Here is a 22029-nt window from a genome sequence, read left to right on the forward strand (position 1 = left end):
AACTACAAAAAAAGATTAACGGAGAAGTGGAATAAAAAAGATGTAAAATTTTGGGAGCTACTTGAGCCTGTCAGAGCTTGCGAACATGTGTACGACAGGAGAAACAAGGACTATATGAAATTGGAGATTAAAACAAGTACTTGGGATAATTACGGCCTTAGTTGATTTCAGTGTTTAAATCACCCATTGCGAATGGTAAAATTTCATCACTAGCATCAAATAGCACCGGGTTTGGAAGCGGACCGAAGTAAAATTTTATTGTCTTATGCAATGTACATACCATGCAATTTCATTTAATCACAATAATTTGTCTCCACTGGTCTATTCAATTAGTCAAAAAAATGAATGAATTTTTTTCAAATAATCTTAAAAAACTCACTTGCTTTGTTTTTCACGGGAACTACACGCTGCTCCGCCTTGTCTGGCATCCTTAATTTCACCAACAAATTTCTTCCATGAGGCACGGCCATGTGCAGTAGCTTCTATATGGAGCAGCCAGTATCTGTCCCAGAACCGACCGAAGATGTTGAAGCCGCCAAGTGGTTTTACGTCTGTTTCTAACATGAACAATCAATCTTTCTTTTGGCCTCAGGTGATTCAGCGAACTTTGACACTCATCGGTGATTTTCACGCCTTCGACAATGGCCCGGCTACACGAACTATCCTTTCTTTGCAATTCCCGAGACTGTATACTGTTGTTTAGAATACTAATGGTTCACCTTATTGGATACTCGTTCATAGCGTTCTACGCGTTGGCAACGTGTAACGTTTGTTAATCGGCTACCTTCTTATAAATTGTAACTGCTCTTTGTTTCTTTTCAAATATAATTTATAAGCCAGGAAACGCAGCAATAGGAAAAACTTAAAAGACTAAGCATCCTTTGCGCTAATTTACGGCTTCATTCCTTTGCACGGTAGAGTAATATGGATAAGGGAATCACTATAGTATGGTTTTGTTAGAAAGATTTTGTTTCAGTTACAATTTGTCTCTGGTTTCTTGCCAAGCTTTAGCATTTTCTACTTGATCTTTTACTTGTTTGGTAAGCATGTTTTATGATTCTAAGTTTGTTTTTGTTGTCTGTTTTCTTTTTATATGAAATAAGGATTGATAATAATCAGAATTAGTTATGTAAATGGATTTAGTTTAAATCCAATCGGCAAAATTGTAGCTAGAGAAAAACATGGGTAGTCTGTAGAAAGAACGAAGAAAGCAGTAAATAAAACGAAGGTGATTACAAAAACTATAATGTTTTATCTATCACACGTAAGAAGATAATTTTAGGAAGTGACAACTACCAAGACAATGGCAAACATACCAATAGTAGTGACGCCTCACTGGTTTCCATAAGGCCCATACCCACTACTCCTTTGTTCCTTTAATGACGAAGAGGGTTTAACGGTGATTCCCTCAGGGCAAGTGCAGGTGCATGTTACGTCATAGGGAATGTTTTCTAATAGATACAGGTGCACCCTACTGTTTCTACGGTTGTCATGCTTAAAATATACAAGGGTAAGGGAGAAACCATCAGGGGCTTCCCTACTTCAGGATTTATAAGATTGTTACGCAATAGAAAGTGTTATAAAAGCCTTGAGAGACCTCTTTACCTCAATATTTCTTTGACTATTCTTTTAGAAACCTACAAGACCCCCACCAAATCATGATTTCTTTTTAAAAACCTTCAGGGGAGCCCCTCCTAAGTATCGATTCAAAGTTCAAAGTGTCAACATCCAAATTAGATATAGCATGGTAATTATTAATTCAGTACGTTTTATGTCAAGAAACAAAATTTCGCAATAAGGATTACAGTGGCGTATAATCCCTACATGTACTTATTGACCTACATATTAAACATATTGCACGGACTTTTTTAACTCAGTAAGTTCTTGATGTTTAAGATTTATCTTTAGATTTTATCTTTAGATTTACATCATGTTCCAATATGAATTATAGTGACTTGGACTATGATTTTCGATTGTGAAGTGAGAGTTGGCTGTGTGGTAATTAAGCAATGACAGGATCTTTTTTTGTGTGTCCGGTGTTGAACTTTTTGCTGCGGCATATAGCGAAAGATAAGAAATCAATCGTTCAAATTGCCGCAAATTTTTTCGGAAAAGATTCAATTAAGCATGTGATCGAGAGGTGCAAAAATGCTTTTCATGTGGACATTTTTAAAATACGAAGAGGTTCGCATCCTGGTATTTATTTCCTGTCAGATATTTGAGAATTAATTAGCGGTATAGTGCAACGCGACGAACCTCCACCGCTTTTTGTCATCGCAGACCTTTCGGATATGCCGTCGTTTCCAGATGATGCGCCTACGATTGCGGCTTCACGCTTAAACGAGTATGTCCATATGCTAAATTTCTTTGTGGAAAAGCAAGATACTTGCTCACAGGTTCCAATCTCAACTGTCTGGCCGTCAGTGTCACCACGTAAGCCACCACCGTTCCTGTCATGCTAATGAGCATTCCTGCAAATATTAACGTGCATAACCCGAAGAACCAGCGTGAGTTTCTGCAGAAAATTGGCTGCGCAGATAAAGTAAAGCACATAGTTAGTCAAAAAAGTTAGTCGTTCATTTAATCGATGAAGAGTCGGTAACTGTAGCAGTTGCAGCCTTCCTCCCACATTAAAAATTCGAGCCCGAGCTATTAAAACTGGACATGCCAGTATTGTCAAGATGGATCCCGATTATGAGGGATCTCTCAGATTCGAGGGCTTGATATCAGCCTTGTATCTACGAAAAGGTATGGATGTTCTAGAACAGTGCAACTAAACCTTAAAACTAAAAAAGAGCTTGATGTCGCAAACAAGTTCTGCATCAAGATTGAATATTGTCTATTCCGAGTGACCCTGCCAATTGAAAAGCCTAAGCAGTGCCTAAATTGCCAAGGATTTGGGCATTTCGTAAGGGACTGAAAGAAACCTTTTAAATGTAATAAATGGGGAGACGGTCACATTAACAAAGACCAAGCATACTCACCTCAGATTATTAAGTGCACTAATTGTGGAGGGAATCATCGTAAAATAGCTCGGTGTGTCCGGAGCTTATGAAACAACTCCCCATTCAAAGGGGCCCATGAAGATTTAATTCATCTGTCCATGTTTAATCCTTAAATGATGAATTTTAACTCAGCTGTATCGTTATTTTATCAAAATATTAATGGTGCTTATGACAAACTTCTAACGCTCGAAAGGCATTTTAGTAGTTACAAAATTTTGCACATCACTCAACACCTTCTAAGTGTTTATAATGTCTCACAGCTAGAGTTCTCGCGTGACCACATGTTCTTTTTTTGGCCCACCAAACTGACATCTGGTCGTCCTTCCAGCGGCCTAGCAATTGTAGTGAATATGAAGTTTCCTTGCTCTCTTTTTGAATCCTCTGATATATATATATATATATATATATATATATATATATATATATACAAATATATTTCAGTTGATTTAGGTTGTTTTATTTTGATGTGTTTGTATATGGCAATGAACTACCGAAATGAATCCTCTTATCGTAAATTTGCCACAGCTTGTGCTTCGCTTTCAAAATCCTTTCATAGGATTCGGTTAGAAAATGAGTCAATATTTATTTGTGGTGATTTTAACACAGATCTAAAAAATAAAAATGCGCTGCTTACCCAAATATTACTTTCTTCCCTTCCTTGTGGCGTTTTTCTGCTACCAAAGTCGAAGCCATTTTCTTATGTGTACAACTCGGGGTTCTCTTCAGATTTGGATTTCGTTCTAACAGACGCCCAATTGCTCTAGATTTATACATATCGACCTCTTGGTTTCTTTTGAGTTTGTCTTGAGTTTTAGAGGTTGTCCTTGATTTCTTCAGTTTGGTCTTAATTTTTATGGATTTGTCGGATTTCTATGCATTGGTCGTCATTTTTAGAGGTTGGTCATGATTTCTACGGGTGGCTCTTGATTTCTCTGGTTTGGTATTGACTTCTACGTGTTAGTCTCGGTTTCTACAGTTTGATCTTGATTTCTTGAGTTTAGTCTTGATTTCTATGTATTGGTATTGATTTTTAATGATTGTTCTCGATTTCTACATATTGATCTCTTATTTTTTGTTAGTTCATCTGGATTTTAATGAGTTGGTCATTATTTCTGTGGGCTTGCTCTAGATTTCAACATATTGATCACTCGATTTCTTCGGTTTGGTCTTGATTTTTAGAAGTTGGTTTCATTTCTCCGGTTTGTCTTGATTTGTATGAATTTATCTTGATTTTTATGGTGTGGTGAGGATTTATGTCTTGATTTTTAGATGTTGCCTTGACTTCTTCGGAATTGTCTTGATCTTAGACGTTGACCTTGATTTCTAGAGTTTGGTTTTAGCTTTTAGGTTGTGGTCTGGGTTTCTATGCATTAGTTATGATTTCCATAGATGGGTCTTGATTTCTATATAATGCTTTTGATTTCTAATTATTTTTCTGGATTTCTACATATTGATCTCTTGGTTGCTTTGGATTGGTCTTGATGTCTATAGTTTGGTCTGAATTTCTATGGCTGACACCGATTTTTATGAATTCATGTGGATAGCTATGCATTGGTTATGGCCTCTGTGTATTGGTTTTTATTTTAGAGTTTGTCCTCCATTTCTACAGTTTGGACATGATTTCTATGAGTTTGGCTGAATTTCTACGGCCTGGTCTTGATTCTATGGTTTGGTCTGCGTTTCTACATGTTGTGGTAATAAGGAAAAAGCTTATTCAAGAAAATGTTTCAAATTTTAAAGTGTTTCGGCCATTTAGTGTCACAGGCTGGGAATTGCCATGGAACATCGCAATCTAACAGTGAAATCGTAAGTTTCCGCTATTCAAATAAAAACAATGGTCACTTTTTACTTTTTGAATTTACTTGTGGGGTAAAAGGTTGAAAAAACTTGAAGTAAGGAATGAAACAAAGGTGCGATAATATGCATCCAGAGGGGGTCGTCGGAGGTGATACATTATGGCACGCTGGCCTCAATCGTTAGGAGTTATCAGAAGACACTTTAATGGGGAATTCTTTTCGTTAAGTTTAAACGATCGATTCTAGTTTAAATAAATATATTTGCAAAAAAATGCTCGAAAAACGTAACATGTGTTATAATGCTTGCTAGAGGGTACCGTGTGTCACCCATTGAGTGTCACAGGCTGGGAATTGCCGTTGTTCAAATAAAAACAATGGTAATTTTTAGTATATAGATTTATTTTTAAGAGAAAGGGTTGAAAACCCTTAGGTGTGATAATATGCGTCACAAGAGTGTCATCAGGTCTGGTATATTGTGCGACGCTGGCCTCAATTGCTGGGAGTCATCAGAAGAAACGCTATTAGAGATTTTTCATTGATTTTAAATGATTGATTCTAGTATAAACGGATATTTTTGTAGGAAAATATTTGAAAAGCACTTAGATGTGATAATGTGCGTCAGATGTTGGCGTGTGCCATTCGTAGTTTGCCATAGTCGCGTGAATTATCATGGGGGTATCATGTTTGAGGGTTTATTGTTAAAATGTGAACCATTGGACTTGTGTGTGATTTTTAACAAGAAAATATCTGGAAAATGTCTTAGGAGTGATGAGGGGTCCTAGAGGGTACCAGAAGGCCAGTCATAGTGCGGCACACCGACGTAAATTGAGACTGGTATAGCATGTTGAGAGTGACTAGCGAAAACACGAACCATTGGATTTAATGGATGATTTTTAACAGTAAAATACCTGGAAAATATCTTGTAAATCATGAGTGGGAGGGGGTGGCAGAAGGTCAGTAATAGTCTGACATAGGGACGTGAATTTGAGATGGTGTATCACGGAGCGCTGAGTTGAGAAAATGTGAATAAATGGATTTTAAGCATAATGTTATCAAGATAATATGTGAAAAATTGTCCTAGGAATGATAAGGGTTTTCCAGAGGATGCAAGAAGGCCAGTTATAGTGTGGCACGGTAAAAAGCATCAAGGGGGCCATGGGGGAGTCACATATTGCATGGGGGCCTGAATTGCTAGGACTAAGATGTTATATAGCTTAAACTTAATGTAGGATATGTTAAAAGAATTTTTTCGACTAAGGGGGTGGGGATACAATCTAACACTCAATCAAAACAAATGAAAAAAATTCTTTAGGACCTCTTAGATATACCTCGTAATACTGCGTAAATTGAATCTCTAATAACAACCCTCCCCCTCTAAGATTGCTTGCTAGGGTGGGCTAGCCACATATTGTCACGGTGGCATGAATATGCACAGCCTTGGCTAAATGAAATGTGGCATTTTCATTAAAAGGCATCAGAAATAGCTCGTGATATGGCTATAATTTTCCGGTAAAATCAACCCCCTTCCGGAATCGATTGTTAAGACTCCCACCTTTATTTAGTTCATGGTTATTTTTGCTTATTTTATTCTAGGTCTGTTTTTTCTATTTTTTTTTAGTTTGAACTGCTTGTTTTAATCCACCTTTCTTCAATTCATGGTTCTCTTTGTTTGTATTTTGTCCTAAGTCAGGTTTTTTCAAAGTTTAGTTTTTTCCATTGTTAAGTTTTAACTTCTTTTTCTGTGTTTTAACAATGCTTTGTAAATTAGTTTTTATTAATAAAAATTGAATGCACAAAAGTTTGTATCCTTTAGATTTATTGATCCAGGATAAAACTTCAATATATTTCACTGATGCAATTTAAGCATCTTGTAGTCTATGCACATAGGTATGTTCATTCAAGAATACCCTTATTATAAAGGTAAAATTATGTCTGGTAAAGAAGAAAAGGAAAAACTTTCGATCATGTATGAAGGTGTAGCATATCCTAGCCATAGTACTCTCGCTTTTGTTTCATCTCTGAAAGCAATATTATCTGATAACACTCTCTAAAGCATTACAGGTTTATACAGGTTACACCATGCAGGTTTATACCAATTGTAAGCAATTTCTATAAATAAATTTTCCCCTCTGCATTTCAATTATTGCAGTCATGGAAACCCTTAATCAATAGCTTAATCATTCTAGTAAACGGGACAGGGATTTCTCCACGGGTAGAATAGGTTATTTCGTAGAATCTATTTGCTGAATCAAAATAATATTAATAGATTGCTGGTCCAGAGGTCTAGGGCTCCATTTCATTGGATGGAAATGCCCTTTCGAATCTTAATGGGGGCAAAAGTCTTTGGAATATAAAGGTTCCCTGATATAAACGCATAGAGAGAAAATAGAATCTCTTAAAGAATTATGTAACACCCAATGTTTGCACTATCATTACGTAACACCCACTTGTGTGATCCCCCACAGGGGCCTGAAGAGGGATACGTGTGAATGCGTCATCCTTATCATAAGTAAACATTCCCTTATTTCATAAGAACTAATGAAGTCTTGAAAAAAATGACTTGAAGAAAAACGTCTTAGAAACGTCTTGGATGTCTTGAAATGTCTTGAAAAACCGTTCTGAAAAAAGTGTCTTAGAAAACGTCTTGGGATGTCTTAAAACGTCTTGAAGAGATGAAAAATGTCTTAATAAAATTCCCCTGCTTGACTAGTAATCTTTAATACGTCCTGTTAAGTAATAACCAAACCCTATTATGTAATAATCAAAAATAAGTAAACTATTACATAACAACCAAAGTAAACCCTCCCTATTACGTTATTACTTAACAGACGCCTGCATCTTATAGAACCCCCCCTATGATGGAACAAACACGGTAATCCTGGGGTAAAGAAGCCCTGAATGTTTCCTTCATACCCTTAGGTTTTTAAGCATAACAACCGTAGAAAAAACATTCCCTATTACTTGGCATGCACCTCCATCTCGACGTAACAAGCATCTTCCCATGAGGGATTGGCCGTTAAACTTAAATCATTAAGGAAGATAGGAATAATGGATATGGGCCTTGTGGAAACCAGTGGGGCGTCACTACTACCGATATACACTATGGTGCTCATAGATAAACTTGGAAGAACAAATTTATAGTTTCTAGGAGTCTTCGGTAGAACTTTTGTTAGAGGCTGGAGGATTAGGTGTGTTAAATCGATATGGATGGTTAATAATTCCACATATCAACAATAAATGTTCAGACATGTCTGAACGAATAGAAGAATAGATAAAAATTTACCCAAACAACAAACAACAGTTTTAATAGAGGCTTGAAATAACTCATTGAACAAACGGAGTGAGGCTGAAACAGCTAACCATCTATGTCCGAAAAAATTTGAAACTGAAATCGCTTACGCCATCGTTGTTCGTCATGACGAATTTGCAAAAGTGAAATCTTCGTATGTTGCTACCAATTACATGTCCTTTGCAGCGTTATATATATATATATATATATATATATATATATATATATATATATATATATATATATATATATATATATATATATATATATATATAAATAAAATCTAACAATAACTAAAAAGCAATTTAAAAAAAATGTTTCTAATAATTAAAAATCCCATGTATAAATCTGACGTCATCTAAATGCATTCCAGAAATGTTCAGTACGGAATATTTATTGAAATTGGGCCTATCAACTTCGAATCATAATCATGAACCTTTTTTAGATTTAGTCTACTTTTGGCGAGTTTTGTATTAAGCCACAATCGAACAGTTCGTGGTAACGAACTGTAGTAAGGAGCGACCCGGCTCAATAGTAACCAAAACTCTAAAAAATTGAATTTTGATATCAATAGCTACATCAAAAGAATCGCATTTTAATGCTGATTTTAAATATATAAGTTTCATCAAGTTTATTCTTACCCATCAAAAGTTACGAGCCTGAGAAAATTTGCCTTATTTAGGAAAATAGGGGGGAAAAACCCCCTAAAAGTCGTAGGATCTTAATGACACCATCAGATTCAGCGTATCAGAGAACCCTACTGTAGAAGTTTCAAGCTCCTATCTACAAAAATGTGGAATTTTGTATTTTTTGCCAGAAGACTAATCACGGGTGCGTGTTTATTTGTTTGTTTGTTTTTGTTTTTTTTTTCTTTTCCCCAGGGGTCATCGTATCGACCAAGTGGTCCTAGAATGTCGCAAGAGGGCTCATTCTAACGGAAATGAAAAGTTCTAGTGCCCTTTTTAAGTGACCAAAAAAATTGGAGGGCATCTAGGCCCCCTCCCACGCTCATTTTTTCCCAAAGTCAACGGATCAAAATTTTGAGATAGCCATTTTGTTCAACATAGTCGAAAACCATGATAACTATGTCTTTGGGGATGACTTACTCCCCCACAATCCCTGGGGGAGGGGCTGCAAGCTACAAACTTTGACCAGTGTTTAGTAATGTTTATTGGGAAGTGTACAGACGTTTTCAGGGGGATTTTATTTTGTTTGGGGGTGGGGCTGAGGAGAGGAGGCTATGTTGGAGGATCTTTCCTTGGAGGAATCTGTCATTGGGGAAGAAAATTTCAATGAAAAGGGTGCAGGATTCTCTAGCATTACTATAAGAAAACAATGAAAAATAAACATGGAAATTTTTTTTCAAATGAAAGGAAGAAGTAGCATTGAAACTGAAAACGAACAGAGATTATTACGCATATGAGGGGTTATAAAAATATTTTAGCATAAAGAGCGAGGTATTTAGGAGGAGATAAATACCTTGCTCTTTATGCTAAAGTATTTTTAGTAATTTCAACTAGTTATTCTACGGCCTTTCTGATTCAGGGGTCATTCTTAAAGAATTGGGACAAAACTTACGATTTAGTGTAAAGAGCGAGGTATTAACGAGGGTACAAACCCCTTCGTATACATAATAAAAATATAAGGTTATGAAAGTTTGTTACGTAAGTTAATTCTTAAGTTACGTATATTTTTTACTAATAAAAACGTTCGTTAAAAATTAAAAGTTCTAGTTGCCTTTTTAAGTAACCAAAAATTGGAGGGCAACTAGGCCTCCTTCTCCACCACTTATTTCTCAAAATCGTCTGATCAAAACTAAGAGAAAGCCTTTAGCCAAAAAAAAATTAATATACAAATTTCATCTTAATAATTTATGTGTGGAGAGCCAGAACCAAACATGCATTAATTCAAAAACGTTCAGAAATTAAATAAAAAAAAAACTAATTTTTTTAGCTGAAAGTAAGGAGCGACATTGAAACTTAAAACGAACAGAAATTACTCCGTATATGAAATGGGTTGTCCCCTCCGCAATCCCTCGCTCTTTACGCTAAAGTTTGACTCTTTGCCACAATTCTACTTTTTAAAACAATTAAAAGCTTTAGCGTAAAGAGCGAGGGATTGCGGAGGGGACAACCCATTTCATATACGGAGTAATTTCTGTTCGTTTTAAATTTCAATGTCGCTCCTTACTTTCAGCTAAAAAAATTAGTTTTTTTTTATTTAATACGTTACAGGAGCGGTTCAAAAACTAGACAGATCAAGTTTATAAAGCAAACCACGGAGAAAAAAGAATATTGAGCATCTTTTTGGCTTTTCTTTCAATTTACTGATCATCCATTAAAAAAAAGTTGTGTTTGATTACGGTTTTGAGCACGAAGAATTTTTTGAAGCACACTTTGATATGAATTTTTTCAAATTGGATTTAAGATAGTTATTTTGTAGCTGTTGCTATAATTGCATTGCCGGTTTTTGAAATAACTTTTTGGGAATATCTCTATGAATATACAAAAAAAATATAAATAAGATAAAAATGGGTTGAACGTGCAAAATTTCGACAAATATTCAATGTTGAAAATGAATCAAAAGATTTGATGCGTAAGACTCAAAGAAACAAACAGAAAAAGTAGCTTAACTATCTTCAAAGATGTTCAAGTGTGTCAGAATTTCAGCAGAAAGTTGCGTTAATGGAAATTAATATATTTTCTCTTGCACGACAATAATCATTATTTCAGAAGTAGAATGTGAAAAGTTAAATCATCTTGTGGGAGCCGCTCTTTGAAAACAAAGTGGAAAAATAAATGTCATTGTCTTAGCTTGTATAATGGTCCCCATCATGTAAGCACCATTATCTTGTCATTAATATATTAGACTGTTCTCACTTGACAACTCTGGCATTTCATAGATAATTGTTTCTTTTTTTGCCATATTCTGAGGTCTTGCTATTGAAATCATGATGCAGAACAAATGGACATGCTATTTCCGTTAGCAATATTTTGCTAGTTTTTGTTTTACTAAGTCCAGCTTGTTTAGTGAGAGGCGAGTGAAGTCGAATTAATTCGATCACTCTTTAGTGATGGAACGAAATGGCTTAGAAGCAAAAAGTTTATTTGCATGTGAGTTTATAAACGGATTACTTTAAACTGCATGAATTCATAAAATATGGTATTTGTTTTTATATTAAATAAAAATTACCATCAGCATTGAACGCACTTTGTTGATGGTTTGCATGTCTTTGAACACCGCGTATAACTTTTGGATCTACCAGAGCCTTCGTGTGCAGTGAAGTAAGGGATGAAAGTCACTCAAAAGTTTTCGTTAAACTCGTAAAAAAATAGGCTTGTTAATTTTTGGTGCAGTCTTGCCTGATTTTCACCCTATCTTTCCGGTCTTTGCCAAAGTTTCAGGGAAATTGATTTCGGTTAGTAAATTCCATTCGCTATCCCTCCCTATCCTTTCAAATATGCTGGGAAGTGGCACCTTAGAGCCGCACTATACCAATACACCTAGATGATATTTGAAGCATTTCTAAAATACATGGTATCGTCAAATAGAAACACACTTGGGAAAAGCTTGTTTCTGTTAAGTGGCATAAAAATAAAATCTGGGGAAGGTAAACAGGAAGCGTGTTCAAAAGTACAGGATGGCTGGCCCTCATCCCCCCATTGTACTTCCTGGATGAAGGGCCTTGAGACGGAGATCAGCACCGCCGGTTCGGACCTTAAGGGTCTAGTGCCGCATTCTTTACTTTTTTTCTTTTTGTCAGAAAATCTATTAGTCAACTATGTGATTAGAATCCTTAAACTATGCAACCATAATAGAGCCAACTATTCATAGAACAGACATGGCTAAAACGCTCTTTTTTATTTCCCACTTTAAAGAACTGCATTTACCATCATTTTTTCGTAACCTGGTAAGTCAATGCTGTAATTGGACTGGTTGTATTTGAACTTCGGGTGTCTAGATTAATGTAATCTATCTCGAATCGGCACTCAGCCGACGTATTTTAGTAAATACATTCTGAGTCTACACTGGCTTTACATGATGTTCGATAAAGAAGAAAAAATCGTAAATAAATAATAAAATTAAATAGTCGAGAAAAACAAGGATAATGTCAGCCAGAAGAATAAAAGGGAGATTACCCTCGTTTTATCAGCTATTTAATTTTATTATTCACTTAATATTTTTTCTTCTTTGTCATACTTCATATATTAGTATGCTAATAGTATCAGCCTTCTTTTGTTTGTATCCCGTATTTTTATATTTGGAACTAATAATATTTTATTTAATCTACTGATTACAGTACATTTGTAAATAATATATTTCTATCTTATTTTAAGAGTTGTATTTGTTTCGTCTGTGTTAAGATATGTTGTCTTGTCTAAGGTTAGTACAAGTTTATGGACCACGATGGTAGAATTCAAAGATGGAATAATTTTGTATATTTTAACTTTATTTGGTTTTGAGAGTGAAGTTTTTTATTTAGAAAAAATTGACAGATGTGCTCCTTTATGTGTTTTGTCTCAGATAGCTTGGTTCTCAGTGCTTCCCATCAAAATCGTGAAATATCCTGTCCCAAAGGACCAAAATTTACGCCAAAAAAATCGTGCTGAAACCTATATCGCTACTAGTTAAGGAAATGGTCACTACGAGGGTTGACACACAATTATTGACAGGGATGCCGAACACAATCAAAACACAGCATGTTCACGCTGCTTGTCAAAAGGGTGTGTCAGTGGTGTCTAAGGAACGGCTAAGGTTATTATGTTAAAACTTTAGGGTGATGTTGAAGAGTTATTGGAGGGCAACCAGGCCCACCCGCCCTTTTTGATGCCCTCTCCACACAAAACTCGTTTAAATGTTGAAAACCCATTTTGTTCAAGTTTTAATAATTATACATCCGGGGATGCCACGCCCCCACAGACCCTGGGAAAGGATTGTAAGTTATGCCATTTACTCATTACATTTTCGACTATTTTCAGAAATTTTAAGTAATATTGAACAAAATCAAAATACATGATATTCATGCTGGTTGTCAAAAGGGCATATCAGCAATATCGCAGGGACAGCTTGGAGTATTAAGCTGAAACTGCGTGGGAGTATTCAAGGCGATACTCGAAAGTGCTGGGAGTGCAGCCAGTCCCACCCCACTAACCTGATATAGATAGTTTCTCTCCAAAAACTGTTCATAATTTTGAAAAAAAGCATTTTATTCAAAATAGTAAAAAATCTATTAACTAGGCCTCTGGGGACACCAAGCACCCAACAACCCCCGGGGCAAAAATTGTAAGTTATGCAATTTGCCCATTGTTTACATGCAGGATTTATCATTGCGAAAAGAAGAATCGTTGATTGTGGGCTTGTCCGAAAAAACTAAGGATGTTAAGGGGAAACCTCAATGAATGTTGAGGAAAACACAGAACAAAATAAAAAGATACTGCGTAAAACCAGGCTAGCAATAAGGGTGGTCTGCAATATCTTATTAACGGCAAAGGGTATTAAGTTGAATTTTTCAGGGCCACTGAATTGAAACTTTTAGCTGCCCTCCCCCTAAAGACATCTGATAAAAAGTTTGATATAGCCATCTTGTTCAAAACAGTCTAAAGGTGAAAAACTATGCCTCCAGGGATTAGATAACCTACCACAGTCCTTGGGGCAAGCGTTTTAAGCTATGCAAGCTGCCCATTCTTTATACAACAGGCTACAGGAACAGTTAAACAAGCTCCAATTTCGTGGCCAGCTATTGCTATTTTGAGTCAACCTTCTACTCCGTTACCCTACTCCGTCACGGTGAAAAGTAAAGTGATGATATTTTTGAGCTAAAGAGATATAAGAACGAGTGAAAAGTAATGATTAAGTCAAAGGACTCGGCCGAAAAGATTGCAAATATTATGAAAATAGGAAATAGTTCACTAGACACCAACATAAAAAAGATGTTCTCTGGAGTTGTCCGTTTTATTCCAGACGCGTACGAAGCGGCGGATGTAGCTAATCTGTTCCCAGCAAATTAAAAGGCTTTACAAATTCGTAAATCCCGGACAGTCAGACTCTACTTCATGTCAAAAGAATAATTGGAAACAAACATGAAAGATCTCGGACGTTTGCGCATAGACAAATTTCACTTCTAACCGCGCCACTACTACAAATACTATCTTGTAGGCCACATAGCCACCAATTGTCCTAATACTGATTTATGTTCTCAGTATGCAAGCAATGACCATCAAAGTACTAAGGAGCAGCCGTGCAGGCAGAAAAAGCAATGTGATGTATGCAAAGTTTCAGGCCACTCATGCTGATCATTATCCTGCCCGGAAAATCGGAAATCATTTTCAGAGCAGAACAGATCCCACAGATTGAAGTGAGCATTGGAAGACTCCTCTCTGTTATGTCGTGGAATTAAATATATATATAAAAAAGTTTTTTTTACTGAAAGTAAGGAGCGACATTAAAACTTAAAACGAACAGAAATTACTCCGTGTATGAAAGGGGCTGTTTCCTCCTCAAAGCCCCTCTATTTGCGCTACAGTTTGACTCTTTCTCTCAAATCTACTTTTTAAAAGAGTGAAATACTTTAGCGTAAAGAGCGGGGCGTTGAGGAGGGAGCAGCCCCTTTCATACACAGAATAATTTCTGTTCGTTTTAAGTTTTAACGTCGCTCCTTACTTTCAGTTAAAAAAACGTGTCTTTTTAATTTAATTTCTGAACGTTATTGAATTAATGCATGTTTTGATTTTGGCTCTCCGCACATGAATACTTAGAACAAAATTTGCATTTTTTTTTGGCTAAAACGCTTTTTCTTAGTTTTGATCAGACGATTTTGAGAAAAAAGGAGTGGGGGAGGAGGCTTAGTTGTCCTTCAATCTTTTGGTTACTTAAAAAAGCAACTAGAACTTTTAATTTCTTACGAACGTTTTTATTAATAATAAATATACGTAACTTCCGAATTAACTTTCGTAACGAACGTCTATATTCGTATATTTTTATTACGTAAATGAGGAGGTTTTTCCCCTCTTTAATACCTTGCTCTTTACACTAAAGCTTAAATTTTGTCCCAATTCTTTAAGAATGACCCCTGAATTACAAAGGCCGTAGAAGAAATAGTCTAAATTACTAAAAGAGCAGGTTCTTAGGAGGAGATGAACCCCTCATATGCGTAATAATTTCTGTTCGTTTTGTTTTGATCCTGCTCCTTACTTTCAGTTGAAAAAAACTGTTTCATATTTATCTTTCATTGTTTTTTGTTTTAAATAATATTAGAAAATCCTGCGCCCCCTTCATGGAGATTCTCTCCTCCTATGACAAATTTCTCCATGGAAAGATCCTCACATGTAATCCCCTCCTCTCAACCCCCTCCCTATCCAAGAAAAAATTCCCCCGAAAACGTCTGTACACTTCCCAATAACCATTATTATATGTAAACACTGGTCAAAGTTTGTAAATTGTAGGTTGTAGCCCCTCCTCCGGGGACTGTGAGGGAGTAAGTTATCCCCAAAGACATAGTTATTAGGTTTTTCGACTATGCTGAACAAAATGGCTATCTCAGAATTTTGACCCGTTGACTTTTGGGAAAAAATGAGCGTGGGAGGGGGTCTAGGTGCCCTCCAATATTTTTGGTCACTTAAAAAGGGCACTAGAACTTTTAATTTCCGTTAGAATGAGCCCTCCCGCAACATTCTAGGACCACTGGGTCGATACAATCACCCCTGGGGTAAAAAAAAACAAAAAACAAATAAACACGCACCCGTGATCGGTCTTCTGGCAAAAAATACGAAATTCCATATTTTTGTAGATAGGAGTTTGAAAATTCTACAGTAGGGTTCCCTGATAGGCTGAATGCGACGGTGTGATTTTGTGATAATTTATATATCTTAAATCATCATAAAAATTCAATTCTTTTGATGTATCTATTAGTATCAAAATTCCATTTTTAAGCATTCGTTTACTATTGAGCCGGATCGCTCCTTACTACAGTTCGTTACCACGAGCTGTTTGATGGAATGTTAATGGTGGGGTTCTCGATACATTACCAGCTTTAGAGAAACTCCGTAGATCATATAGCGTGACTTGCCTACAGGAACATTTTTTGACAGATATTAACTCTCAGCTTTTACGTCCTTCTCCTAGTGTAACAATACGTCTATCCCCAGCTAAAAGACATCAAGCAAAAGGAAGACCAAGCGGGGGTCTAGCCATTTTGACAGCTTGCCAATCAGGACTGCTTGAAAGGTGTGATTGCTATCTTGGCATAGCAATCGGTGGACTTACTACAGTTAAGCTCTATCTTCCAACGAATTACAGAGACGAAGCTTCTGAAAGAACATTTGCTATTGGTTACAGAAAAGTAGCCAAATTGTTAAAGAATATTAAAAAGATAAACTAAAACGTATGCTTGTCGGTGACTTTAATTGTGACTTGCATGAGAAATCAAGTGCAAGAACAGAAATTTTTCTTTCTATTGTTCCCCCTGGCTACACGGTCATTCCGAAAAATCAAAACTACATGTTTATTTCCATTTCTGGAAGTACGTCTAACCTTGACCAAGGAGTATTGGTCCATCCTTCTGATTCAGACCTAATGGTTAAAGTTTGTCTGGAAGGTGAATATAGTGACCATATTCCTCTGTTCCTCTTAATTCCCATAAGTGGCACTAATTCTTCTGAATCTGGTAAAACTGAACCGAGAAGATTGGATGGTCTAGAAACGAAAGCCTTAAAGCCGCATGCCAATCCTCAAAATTACGGCTTCGTTTGTGGAATGAGTGTGAAAAACCAAAAAACGGAATTGTTCATATATGTCGTTGGTTATTGGGAAAAGAGGGGATGTTTGATCCCGAGTCTCCAAAAAGGCTTAAAGTATTAAGGTTTAACTTTCAGAAAATGTTGATGCGAATGTAAAACAGCCCAACTCTAAATACTACAATTAACATGAGACTGTATGATTCCCATTAGTTTAATGTCATATTAAAAAGCGAGGGAAAAAATGGAGCTATTGCCAAACGCTGTCTTCTTGTAAATACAAAATAAAATACATGTAATTTTTTTTTACCGATAAAGTATATTACATTCAAAATTCCACCATGCTATACGGACAACGTTAGTTATATTAAAATCTATATTTTTCATTGAGTAGAATTGTAGTGCTAATAAAAGGACACATGAAGAAATTGACTTATTGCATATTTGCATGTTGACTTTTGTCGTTTCTCGGATCCTTGCTTGTTTTATAGAAGCCACAAGTTAGCGTTCCGTGACGCTGACCGTAATTAATGTTATTTGATATTCAATATCAAATTTTTATCTAGAGGTATGATCAGAGGCATGGGACTTGATGAAATCCTTAAAAATTCTTACGAAATGTTTTTTCAAAGTGCGAGAGAATTTGAATTTCTGTTAGCTAAACCCTATAAGGTTAATAGGGTTTTTTGACTTCGTAAAATGAAAACCCAATATTTCTTCAATAAGAATATGATGGCAAAGAAATCATAAACAGGAGGTTGGATCAGGGTATTAAGAATGACTTAGTCATACTAGCCAACTAAAACAGACCTAAAAAACAAACGGATGAGACAACATCGAATCTGGATAGCCAGATGCCCATACACAAACTACCAATTGCTCTCAGTGGCGTCAATTCACTAAAATGTATGGGGGGGATTTATTTTCCAAAATCCGTGGGAGAGAGGGTAATTTTTTTTTTTTCAGTTTTATCAACGTTAAAATACCTCCTCCCCGAATTGACGTCACTAAACCGGTCTGTCAAGGGATGAGACACCTTCTGAATCAGGACAGGCACGTACATACATATATACACACTCTTTCAGTTACTCAGGAGTAACCAGTCTGGCAAGTAAGCTTCCAGACAGGCTATATGCCAGCCAACCCCTGATTGTCATCCTTAGCCAACTATTTGTATAGGCATTTTCTAATATACGGGACCATGTTTCCTTACCAAAACAATGACCAATATATTGCTATAAACCTGTTAGAACTATCACTATTTTGCTATAATAAGAATTATTATAAAAGATATAGATTGGGGGGGGGGAGGAATGTGCTAATGGATGAGAGATTGAAGCTATAAAAACTATTTCTTTGCGTCTGAACAAATTTGGTTTTCATCCTTTAAGGATTTCTTTTGAACCTATCAGGAGGATACCATGCATCTAATCCTACCTAAAACATCTATCTCGATGGGTCTGTACGCTGCACACATTAGTATTGTCACTACTGCAGTCTGCATTGAACAATAGCTGCTCAAGATGTATGGTTCTATCTGAATAAGAAATTGATTGGAACTGCATGGCAAAACTCAAAATTTGTAGATCAAATTATTTATAAACGTTTTGATCATAGTACCAGAGCTTTGATAATGCAATTACTTATATAAATAGATACAAAAACTGTCAAGATTTACTTGTCTAAAAACATAAATAAAAAAGTAACTCTTTTAACATCCTACTCCCCAAAACTTAAACTCTTTTTATCACTCTACCCCCCCCCCCCAATTGTAAACTCTTTCAAAACCCATCCCCCCTAAAAAAAGAAAGAAACACAAATAATGTTTAGATAAAAAAAAATCAACCAGAAAAGAAAATGGCAACCATAGCACAAAAAATTCAACTATTTATTCGACAATAAATAAAAATGTCCAAAAATATCGTCAACCAGATTGAACTGGACACATACTAACTATGTTGTAGTTTTATCTTCATGGTTTGTACATGCAATGCAAAATGCAAAATGGTTGTGCAATGCTGAAGTTCGAATTTTTAAGCACAATTTTGCTTTCTCTCGTAAATAGGAGGTATCCACATTTTTTTTATTTTCCTTTAAAAGATCATCCTGGTCTTAACTGCCAGTCCTATTTCAAGTAAACCAATGGTCTCTGGCCTTCTCCTGGGCCTTAACAAATAGTAAACAAATATATGAAAGAGAATTTTCTTTCTTCTAGCTTGGCTAACTGTTTCTGTGTCTTACTTGATTTTTTTCCTGTATCTTTCTTTAAGTTTTGGTTTTCTTGAAAACTTGAACTATTAGAACCTGCAATACATTTTCTAGCAATTTCAAAAATCCCATTCCTTGTCAGTTGTCAGTCCTTATGACTGTAGCCATTTAAACCCTCAAAGCATGCCTAAGTTGCTTTCTTCTAGAACTTAGCTTAATTTTGGCTCCGTACCTAGCTTCAAAAAATCGTATAATTTAGGTCTTAATGTAATATAATATATATATATATAATTTAGGGTGAATTTAGATCTTAAGCGGATATAGGCTCTTGACATTAATAGATTCAAAAGGAGTCCCCTATTTTTGGCTCTTATTTTGCAAGATCAGTAAACTGTTGTCATACAATTTTTTCATGAGTAGTAGTAAGACTTTTGCGAAAAGCTGAGAAAAAGGCTCAAGTTACACTGTTGCTGTGAAACAAAATTAGATGTTTGTAGGCACCACGGTAGCATAACTTTGTGATCGGTGAGCGAATGAGAACTTTGCTCATCAATATCCGACTAATATTGAGTTTTGGCTATATTGCGCTACCGGGAGTTTCAGAATGTAAAAAAAATACAGGATTATTCTGCATTCATGGAATAAAATATTTCCATGAATATTTAATATCAAATATTCATGGAATATGTTTGAAGGTTTAGCTGATTTTATTTTTTTTTTTACACGTCTTTCTTTGCAGAAAAGATTCATCTAATAATCTGGTGACATCTGGCAACAGTTTAAATCGGACGGTTCCTGATATAAAAGGTATTTTTTTGTTCTTATTTTAAAGATGAAATAAATGTACAAGATTTCAACAAAAATGTGTCTTTGGCAAAAATGAGCAAGCCACAAATCTTGATGGAAAAACAAATGCCATAGAGACACAAAAGAAGTAAAGTGTGATCGGTCGAAAGTGATTAAACATCGATTTAAATGTTTTTTAAGTGCATGTATGATTTCTACATTGTGCATTGTGCTGCAATATTATCGTGAGGCTAAACAAAAATGACTGAGTCATTCTTTAAGGTCGAAAATTAATATCATTTGAGTGCCTTTTGGCACTACAATCTGCCCTAGCTGATACTTATGCTAAAAAAAACTTTTTTTCCAGGAATTTCGCTAAAAGAAGAAATAAGAATACATCTGAAATCATTTGTTTCCAATCTTCTTGGTCAGCGTGTGGACGAAGCTAGTGTTGCAGATTTACGCACGGAATCTATATGTAAGTTTTTTTTTCTGCAATCCTTTCAGTGAAAGAGACCTGTTATAATTAGCTATCTATTGTAAGCTTTTGCTTGTTTCTCCTGGCGAAACTTCAACCTATGCATTAAAATTAAAAAATAATCTTATTCCGCCTTTTTTGATGGGATGGTACAATTAGTCCTAATTGCAAATTATGAATGTGATAATGTAGAGTAAGTCACCTTTCTGGATTATAATTGACAGTTTTATGTATTTATTATTCGTCTTCTTTGAAAACTGCCCTCGTGCCAGTTAATTCAACTTTAGCATGAAATAGTACACTTTGTTATAGATACGTTGAAAGGGAAAAATTTTACCGGTGTAGCTACTGTTAAGCCCTGCTCAGTGACGCAGTAATTGGCCCCTCTGTCGGCAGAGCTCAAGAACCTTAGCCGCTTAGGTGCTGAAACCGAATCCTCTCGAGTATTACCGCCACCTTTGCTTTGGTTTAGTCGAATATTTGCATCTCCTCATCCATCCTGGATTTAGCCTATAATAAAAATATTACTGAAAAAGTCTTGCTCAAAACTTTGACCAATTAAACGTTTTGATTGAATGTTCAAATGTTTTCCAAAATTTAAATTACAATTTAAAATTTTGGTTCTTAAACGAAAAAAAAACTATTGAATATTCCTAGAAATAATCTATAGTGAAACTGTGTCAATTCAAAAACGAGCAGAAACCAATTAAAGAAAAAACTTTTTCCAAAAATAGTTTTCAAAGAAAACGAGTAGGCTACTTAAATTAAATCCTAAATTGAGCATAAATAAGTTCATATTATAAATCAGAATTTATATTATAAAACTAAATTTTGACAAGGAAGATAAATAAGTTAATCCTATTTTAGTTCAGTTTTAGCCTCAACTTTAGGGATAACTTTTGTGTTAAGCTTAACAAAACAAAAAATATATGGCTGTTTTAACACTGAGATACAAACATGATAATTTATGTTTTAATTTTAGCTCAAAACCAAATCACTAGGAAAAAAAATGAATAGAAAAAATCTATTTATTTTGGAGCCTGGATTAGCCTGTTCATGGGAAATGGAAGCCTAATAGAAATGTTAAAAGAAATAAATGCTAACTTGTGAAAATTACGTAGTCCAAACGTCATAACTTAATCAGTCATGTTCGAAGCCTAGTAGTTATTATTCCCGTTACGTTTTGAGTTCAACGTGCATATTAAAGTAAATTATAGTTAAGAGCAAACTTTTTTCTCGTAATTATATTCATTATTCTTAATCCTTTATTTTTAGAATTTTATTTTAGCTAGCTACGTACCAACATACCTCAAGAAAATAATGCTACATAATGCGTAGAAAATTCGCTGATGTTTGAGAGCGTATTTTATTCTAGCAGAATTTAGTTTCATATTACTATATTAATGGAAGGAAAATCAAAATATTGTATGAAAGTTCAGTTGCTTTGATGTTCTCATTGAAGTAACTCTAATGGCTTCTTTTCCCTACGTGGATCAATAGCTACAATTGCATTTGTTATTATTGGTGGTGGTTTTATTTGTTTTTAGTTTAGTTTTTTTTTATCTTGTGCTGAGGACGCCTAGTTTAGATACAGGTGAAATATCCGCGCTATTTGAGTCTTTCATCTCTTTTTTCGCTAGTGGCCGCAGTCTCGTTTTAGGTTTTTTTGTGGAGTTTCATCTCTCTTTGTTGTTTGTTGTCAAAATATTGTCTTTTTTTCTCTCTTTGTAGAAGA

General features: G+C 35.4%; 1 protein-coding gene across 3 annotated transcripts in view; it reads left to right on the forward strand.

The window, feature by feature from the left end:
- Positions 1 to 22029, forward strand: part of LOC136028184 (uncharacterized) — a 155612-nt gene that overhangs the window by 69316 nt on the left and 64267 nt on the right. For all 3 annotated transcript variants that reach the window (XM_065705885.1, XM_065705887.1, XM_065705886.1), the window contains 2 exons: positions 19770 to 19837; positions 20184 to 20294. In XM_065705885.1, coding sequence (XP_065561957.1) covers positions 19770 to 19837; positions 20184 to 20294 — 179 coding nt within the window. The remainder of the gene's footprint in view (positions 1 to 19769; positions 19838 to 20183; positions 20295 to 22029) is intronic.

This window comes from Artemia franciscana, chromosome 6 (genome assembly GCF_032884065.1).
Source record: "Artemia franciscana chromosome 6, ASM3288406v1, whole genome shotgun sequence".
NCBI classification, from domain to species: Eukaryota; Metazoa; Arthropoda; class Branchiopoda; order Anostraca; family Artemiidae; genus Artemia; species Artemia franciscana.